This window comes from Curcuma longa, chromosome 14, assembly GCF_044706935.1.
Source record: "Curcuma longa cultivar G26 ecotype Majalengka, Jawa Barat chromosome 14, ITB_CL_G26_1.1, whole genome shotgun sequence".
Lineage (NCBI taxonomy): Eukaryota > Viridiplantae > Streptophyta > Magnoliopsida > Zingiberales > Zingiberaceae > Curcuma > Curcuma longa.
Window position 1 is genome coordinate 738,217 of NC_133874.1, and position 8,621 is coordinate 746,837.

At 37.2% G+C, this 8,621-nt stretch overlaps 1 protein-coding gene across 1 annotated transcript; it reads right to left on the reverse strand.

The window, feature by feature from the left end:
• Window positions 1-5,755: 5,755 nt before the first annotated feature.
• On the reverse strand, window positions 5,756-7,730 carry LOC141844738 (OVARIAN TUMOR DOMAIN-containing deubiquitinating enzyme 3-like). The gene is made up of 6 exons (XM_074732731.1): window positions 7,574-7,730; window positions 7,373-7,484; window positions 7,173-7,275; window positions 6,713-6,776; window positions 5,939-6,092; window positions 5,756-5,828 (listed from the first exon to the last, which is right to left on the reverse strand). Exons 1-6 carry the CDS (start codon window positions 7,605-7,607, stop codon window positions 5,813-5,815), a joined length of 483 nt encoding a protein of 160 aa, XP_074588832.1. The 5' UTR covers window positions 7,608-7,730; the 3' UTR covers window positions 5,756-5,812.
• Between the last annotated feature and the right edge of the window lie 891 nt (window positions 7,731-8,621).

Below are 8,621 nucleotides of genomic sequence, written 5' to 3' on the forward strand. Positions count from 1 at the left end.
TGGTTAAATATCTTTTTATTACTTGACGACGGTCATATACTTGCGGGCCTATCGATAATGCTTAATGACCTCAATGGATGGTATGCAAGATCTCATGAAAAATGCTCTATCTAAATGTTAGGAATGCAGTAGGACAGGATAATTCCTCAAATCTAAGTCTAAGCTCCTTAATGGGAAACTTAGGGTCAGTACTAGGGGTCCTAGGGGGTCCAGGCTTACGCCCTCTCTTTACACATCTAATACATAATAAAAATTAATTTAAATAACGGAAAACACTAGAAATTAATTAACTGAGGAAGTTTAGAAGATTATCTAGGCATTTTAACAGTATTAGGAAAATTCTGGCATCCTAGAAAGCTTCACGCTTCGCGAGAAAGTAAGAAAATGGGGTAAGGTGAAAATTTGGATTTACTGTGTGGGCCATGTGGTAACATTTATAAAGGTATTCCGGTCGACTGGAATGTATATTTCGGTCGACTGGAGGAAGCGGTGCGAGTCGACTGGTGGTTTGCTCTGGTTGACTTGAGTCAGAATTTTATGGGCTTTTGTAGCTGATTTAGGGTTTGTTAGGTCGACTGGAATAGGGGTTCTAGTTGACTCGAGTCGTCTGAATTGTCGTTTTACTAGTGATTTCGTATTAATTTCATATTTTAAATAAAACTTACGTTTTAATAGTTTTAGACTTAGGTTAGAGTTGTTTAAGTATTAGTGTAAAATTAGGTTTGATTAAAAATTATTTAAGTTAATTGATTTAGATTAATGATAAATTAAGGTTAAATTGATTTAAGTTAATTATTATTAAGGTTAAATTGATTTAGACAAAAGTTTAATTAAGGCTAAATTGATTTAAATTAATTATTAATTAAGGTTAAATGGATTTAGATTAAATTATAATTAAGGATAAATTGATTTAAATTAATTATTAATTAAGGTTAAATTGATTTAGACTAAAGTTTGATTAAGGTTAATTGCTTTAAGTAAAATTTAATTAAGTTAGTAAAAATTTAATTTGAAAAATTAATTAAGTTAAAATTATTTAAGTAAAAAAAATTATTTTCAAAATTTTATTTAAAGTTAAAAAATTATTTTAAAAAATTTATTTAAAGTTAAAAAATTATTTTGGAAACATATTTAAATTTAAAAATTATTTTATAAATTTATTTAAAGTTAAAAATTTATTTTAGAAATTTATTTAAAGTTAAATAATTATTTTATAAAAATCATTTAAAGTTAAAAAATTATTTTGAAAATTTATTTAAAGTTAAAAAAATTATTTAGTAAAATTATTTAAAGTTAAAAAATTATTTTAGAGGTTTATTTTAAGTTAAAAATTATTTTAGAAATTTATTTAAAGTTAAAAAATTATTTTGATGATTAGTTTAAATTTAAAAATTATTTTGAAGATTTGTTTAAAGTTAAAGATTATTTTAAAAATTTGATTAAAGTTAAAAATATTAGGATCGGTGCGTTCGCTAGAGTGGGGGTGAATAGCGTTTTTCGACTTTCTCTGCAAATTTGTTAGCGGAAGCAAAAAGATAAAGATAAATTGCAAAGAACCAAATGCTAACCCGGTCGATTTATTTGGTATCCACCTCAACGAGGTGACTAATCCAAGGATCCACATACACAGCCGACGATTCCACTATGAGAAAAACCTCCTTCTCGAATCACACTTCGAAGGCGGAGAAACCTTCACAACACGATGTCTTCCTCGTAGGAGAGGAAGAAAAGAGCTTTTACAAATGTCAGAGAGTAGTGAAGAAGATGAATAATTGTTGTTCTTTTCTCTGCGATGTTGATCACTCTTTTTATAAATTTCAGTGCACTAGTCGACTGTTACTACGGCCAGTCGACTGATGGGCTTCAACGGTAATTAAATATGCATTTAATTTGTCAGCTGTCACCCCAACGATAGTATATCAGTCGACTGCTCCATGGCCAGTCGACTGCCCCAGTCGACTGATTTTTCTGTGCTTGTCTGTGTGTGCTCCGAATCACCATCAGTCGACTGCTAGCAGGGCCAGTCGACTGCTAGAGCTGAAAGCTTCCCCTTTCAGCTTCTCTTCACCCCTTAGCCTTGATGCAAACCTTCAAACGTCTTCCACAAGCCTCGTGCTCTTCCTTGCACTAGCTTGAGACATTTCCCTCGACTTCATCGTGCTAAGACATCCTTGCCAAGAGGCCGCGCCTCCGGGACTTCATCCTTGCCATGAGGCCGCGCCTCTGGGACTTCACCAATTGTCAGATCTCCACTCCTGGACTTTTCTGTGGACTCAAACCACACATGTTAAATCAACAAACATTGTCTAACTTAAACTGATTTAGCCAAACATTAAAATCCAAATCACTTGGGGAAAATTGCCCTAACAAACAAATTATTTAGAAGATTTAATTTAAGTTGAAAATTAAGTTAAAATTGTAATTTGAAAAATTATTTTAAGTTAAAAATTTAATTAACTTAAAAATTAATTAAGTAAAATTTATTAGTGCTAAAAATTAATTAAGTAAAATTAATTAGAGTTAAAAATTAATTAAGTAAAATTAATTAGATTAAAAATTGATTAATTTAAAATTTATTTAATTGAGAAATAAAATTATTATCTAATTCATCTGACTCATTTCTAAATTATCAAATAGTTAATCCTATAGGTTTTTGTGAGATGACTTTTCAATTTTATCTTATAATTATTATTTTAGGTATCTATATTTGATTAACCTTGAGTTAGATTCAAGTTTAACCTTTTGACTTTCTAAGCTTACATTTCAAAAATCAGTTTCTAGGTAGTGGCGAGGCATAGGGGCCTTTTTGGTTATCGGAACAATGTCCACGTTATAAGATAAAACTGATTCAAGAAATTACAAGTTTAGCTAGCTAGTCTAGGGAGAAACTCTGATCTAACTAGTCTAGAATGTAGTAAGGTAGCTTTGGTTAGTTCAACCTGGCTAAACAATCCATATAAGGTACTCCTTACACCCACTTGACTGCTTAAACCAAATCTCTCTAATGTACTATCATATTGCCCCACCCTTGTATTAGGTTGGCAAAAGTTAATCAAATAGTTGGTTCTTATCTAGTCTAAGTTTTCTAATGCAAAAAATAAAAAACTAAATTAATCATGCAGTCAATTAATTGAGTTTGGATCCCCTTGGATAATGACCCTTGTTGGGTCGGATCAAAAATATTTGATCCTTGTGGACCCAAAATTGATTCGATCCAACTAGATTAACTAATTTAGACTTTGGAACCCATGTTTGGACTCTAGATCGATTAGGTTTGTATGGTCTATGCAGTAATGTTATGAATGACCTATGTTTTGACTTGTGTCCAATATCCAATTGATTGTATCCAGCTTTCTGAGATCAAAGTATCATGTCTAGATACTTAGATCCAGAAGTGAATTTAGCAAGCGATCGTTTGAGTTTGTCAACTTGGGTTCTTAATTGAAAATTTTCTTCCTCGAGTTGAACTCGAATCGAATCCTCAATTAAGATAGCCTGGGTTAACGGCTCAATGTTGACTTTCTCTTTGAGGAGTACTAACTCCTCTTGGAGCGATTCAACCAGAGCATTGGACTTACCTAATTTTTTTGACATGCTCAAAATAATTGAATATAGGCGTTCATTGTAGGATCAATGTGACACGCTAGAGGGGGGTGAATAGCGTGTCGTCGCTTTTCAAAAATCATTCGTTCTATCAGAATACTAAGCAGCGGATTAGATAACAATATGCAAGGACACGTAGATTTTTTACTTGGTTCCTAACCCCCAGGGTTAGTACGTCCAAGGCCTATGCACGGGAGGCGCCCGTCCACTAGTGGTCTCCTTTCTGAACCTTGTTCAGAGGCAGAGAAATTTATCTTACAGTCTAAAATAAATAATAACAAAAACAATAACTTTAAAGTAAGATAGAATAATAAAAATAAACCAAACTCGCCGTTCTGGAAGTCTTGAGCGCCGCACACTCTTCCTGGATCTTCCCCGATTGCAAGCGTCTGACCCCGTTCGCGTTTAGAAGCACCACTAGTTGAGTAGGGAGGTTTCTGACTTGAATTTCCTTGTTTCTGCACGTTCACCTCCTTTTATTCTGCACCTGAGTCGACTCTAGACTTATCTGAGTCGACTCCAGCTGATATGACAGATAAATCTTCATTTTGCTCGTTATCCACTGCCTGAGTCGACTCGGATGAACTGTTGAGTCGACTCCAGCCACTCGAGTCGACTCAAGCTACAGTTGAGTAGACTCCATAGACCATTTTTGTAGAGCTCTGAAAGGGCTTCGAAACACAATTGATCGTGCCTCGTTCTAAGTCCCGAATCAAAAGTTATGACCCGTTGAAGTCGGACTCCTCATGTGTTGCCCCTGCATCATGATTCCTGCAAGATAAACATGCAAACAAAGCAACACATCCTACCCTTATTTTGTGGGTCTAACTTCAGATTTCTACCGAAATCTTAGGTTAGTCTGACGCCTAAAGTTCCACTCCGAGAACGCATCCTTATTCACTCAACTCTAGAGAATTTACCTTTGCTAACTAAGTCCTCCTGACTTGTTGGACTTTTGCTCGGCTCTATCTTCAGCCCCTAGGATTTATGCTGCGGCTCGGTCCTCTCTGACAAGCCCAGACTTCTACTGCGACTCGATCCTCTAGATCAGCCCAGACTTCTGCTACGACTCGGTTCTCCAAACCAGTCCAGACTTCTACTGCGACTCAGTCCTCCAAACCAGTCCAGACTTCACCTAGTGCTTCGACTCTGCCAAGACTTCTGCCTGATCCTCCAAATCAAGACTTGCTCGTGCCTAACCGCAACTAGGACTTTCCCTTGCCTAGCTTCACTTACCAGGACTTCCCTTGCCCAATCTTACAGATTAGGACTTCCACTGTCTAGTCTAACCGACTAGATCTTCTCACTAGTCATCTAGTCTGACTAGACTTCACTCACTTCATCCAAGCTTCAAGTCCTGTTTGAATCAAACCCTTGGTCAAACTGACCAGACTTAGGTGTATTTTCAAACATCGAAACCCTAGGAAGGATCTAGTGCTTCTTGCACCAACATTCATTACTTATAGCGAGAGCAAAACCATTAAAAATTGATGCAGATCCATGGCTTTCATTTGTGACCGAGTCGCTGTCGCTTTGAGCCGTCTCGTTCCGTGCCGAAAGTGCGAGGAAACTTATCATCGTTGGTTCTTTGTCTGATTCTTCGGATGACAACTCGTCCCACGTCACCTTGAGAGCTTTCTCTGTCCAATTACTCATTAATTAAATTTCATTATTTGTAGCACTCAAAATTGATGCAAGATCGAGTCCAACCAAGTCGGGTTAGCCAACCAATAGCGAGACTCAAGTTAATTGACCTGAAATTCATCAAGGATCAAGGATCAAGACTCAAGTTGAACCAATGTGAATTAGAGCTGAACTAGAGTTAATTCAAGCTAAATTAGAGCCAAATCAGTGTGAATCCGAATTAAATCGGAATTGAACCCAGTTCAATTCAAATGGTTAAAAGTAGAATTCTTCATATGCTACAGTGGTCGTGATTCCCAACTTGTCTTCTTCATTTTCCGGCATCATTCTTCATTCTCGCGCGGCCAAACCTCAATCTCTTCCATTTCAATTTCATTTTTAGATCTCAAAGGAAGATTACGAGTGGTGCTTGGCTACAAATTGCAATCCAAATCCGCTGGTGAGGTTTTCCACTGATAGGCTTCACTTTACGAGTGGTGCTTGGCTACAAATTGCAATCCAAATCATACCCTAGTTTTGGCTTCACTTTGGAGCTCCTTTGCTTCCAAGGCCTGATGTTTTTCTTCTAACTTTGAGTAGAACTACACAAGTAAAGAGCTTATTAGATCCTCTTCAAAGATTCAAGATGAGCAATCAGCTCCAAGGGCTTAAACTCAATGAAATAAACTTTCATTGTTATTGTGGTAAAGACCTGTTTAGCACATCTTTTATAGGAAATTCCAAGAGTGCTCCACTGATAGGCTCTAGAGGAGTCTCCATTATATATAGCATAGTTGTTGTCTTCTTGTCGCTTAATGAGTATACCAGATGATTTTCCAGAATTGATAATTTAGAGCAGCAATCATCTGTTCCATAGTAGGAAAAGTTCAAGATGACAATGCATATAAATAACAAAGCTATTGGTTAAATTTCTTTGATAACTAGGCAACAATAGTAGGGTAGGAATATCAGATGGATACAAAAAATCTATCTCAATAGATGAGCAAATATGGCAATGTTAACATCAATATGTAGTGCTACTCATACATTTACATAGCATCATTAGCATCTAAAATTGAGCAAAACATGGAGAACTATACATGTATGATAAGATGCACAATTCAATTGCCTAAAGAAAAACTATTTCTCAATATATTCTGAGTTAAGGAAAATTAGCACCTGTTTTTTGCTACACAGCAGAAAATGCAAGCTTCTGAAGTGAAACTTCATTTTTCAATGATTCATCAAAATAGTAAGAAGGAAAGAATCTGCTCCTATTATCAATTGGTTTGTCTAGTCTTTTCTCTAGCAAAGACCGGATTCCCTGAGTTGTAGAACCAAACTCAAGATAACATTTTGCATGATCAGTTGCCATTACATCTTGAACATTGAGAATATATTAAACATTCTTAGCTATAATAGAGTTGTCCAACTTCCATTAAATAGATATTATAAATCCCGTCCCACAAGAAAAATAACACACTACCTGCCTCCTCCTTCTCTTGCCTTGAGCTAAGTTCCAATCCTTTATGATTTGCAATTCCCTTTGCCTAAAAGAATAAGTTGATGACTGATGAATCATTTCCATAGTGCGACAAACAGAAAATTTAGCTAGCAAACATTCAGCTGTGCTTCAATCTGGGATTAAATTTTAAGCATTAGAGATAGATTTCGACATGAAAAATGGGGAATCCAAAAAAGTCTAGTCAATGCACAATCCAAGTGTTTTCTTTCTTGATAACGAATAACATGAAGCAACACACTTCTACAGCAGTCAGTGAAGCATCAGTTTTTTAATCCGGTGTCTCCACAGAGACGACATTTATCGTGGAACTATTATCTCAAAATAGCATAAATTAAATGCTAAAGATGTATCTGAAGATAGTTAACATAAAAGAAATATGAAGAACAAATTTCAAGGTTAATCAACAAAGAAGAAATTGTACCAGGGCACGGAACATGCACCGACCGTCGCCTGTGATTTTGATAACTGCGTAGCTCTCTACTTTCTTTGTCGCCAACGAGACACCCCCTCCCCTTGAATCCAAACTAAAAAAAATAGAAAAGAAAAGTAATCGATTATACAAAAGGAATGCCCTTTAGTGAATTCCGGATAAAAAGGACTTTGGAACAAATATAAAAGTACAAGGTGGAAGCGGTCCTAGCAAAAAATCGGACGTCGGAAGCAGGCATGGGAATCGGCGTCGAGAGGAGCTCGAACTGAGCGGTTCCATTTCTCAGCTGCTCAAGGAGAACTCCTGCAAACTCATATGAATGATTCTTTTGGACCCAGAAAACCTACTGAACGATAGAAGCGAAGAAGGTCGATATACAGTTCGAGAGGTACCATTCGAAGGAAGCCTTCCGCCTTTCGCTGCCATAGAATGAGAAGGAATCGGAAGGAAGCTTTGGGCGAACGGGGAATCGCAGCTGGAGAAGGCTTCGGATCGGGATATGCAGATTCACCGACTAGCAGCGACGGCGAGGTCGCGGCAACCCGCTGGCGGCGATCGGCAGTGTGGATGGCGGAGAAGGTGCTGGGTCAGGGGAAGGAGGAGATCGCGGCGTAGAGAAGGGGAAGAAGGCTTCGACACAGATGGGAGATCGCGGCTTCAAGCGAGGAAATCGCGATTTCGTGATTTGGGAAGAGGAAGACTCTGATTCGGGTTATTAGCTTAACCTATCTCAACTGAACCCAACTCGAGCTTGAGTCAAACCGGCCAAACCTAGCTGGATCGGTTGAATCAACCCCCAAGTGAACCGGTTCTATTTTTGGTTCATTTGGTTCAGTGGCCAAACGACCTCCGATTTAGTCCAAACAAGTTTTGTTTGGTTCGTCTTCGCGAGATGAATTTGTTCATATCAGTAATAAAATTTTCCGGTATATTACAGTGCGAGTGGGAGAGGGACGAAAATGGAGCGGGAGAAGAGAAGAGGCACGAACGAAATCACGGACTCGCCCGATAAAAATCCTGGATATAAACCCTCTAAACCCTCAACGACAACCCTCAACGACAATACTTTTTAAAAGCGTTGTCTTTGGCAAAAAATCCGCTAAAAGACAACGTTTTCGACAACGGTTTTTTAAAAGTGTTGTGGTTGACCCAAAATCAACACTAATAGACAACGCTTTTTGAACAAACGTTGTCTTTTAGTTTCCAAAGACAACGGTTTTGACTAAAAACGTTGTAAATTGAAAAACCACAACGTTTTTGCTAAAAAACGTTGTCTTTGGGGCGTTGTCTATTAACATTTTTCTAGTAGTGAAAGGATTTGCTTCCGTTGGGGTCACTAAGCTTAATCTTCTGATTCGAATCAATCAGACTGATCTAGAGTATAAGGAGGGGTTCTCTGAAGACTCTTGATGGTTCCTGAGCTGAATCGTAAAATCTTGA

Coding starts and splice junctions, on each gene's coding strand:
- LOC141844738 (XM_074732731.1), bottom strand. CDS start 7,607: ATGGCAGCGAAAGGCGGAAGGCTTCCTTCGAATG. Junction 7,485..7,573: donor CGGAAGGCTTCCTTCGAATG/GTACCTCTCGAA, acceptor ATGAGTTTGCAG/GAGTTCTCCTTGAGCAGCTG. Junction 6,777..7,172: donor GGTGCATGTTCCGTGCCCTG/GTACAATTTCTT, acceptor TTATTCTTTTAG/GCAAAGGGAATTGCAAATCA.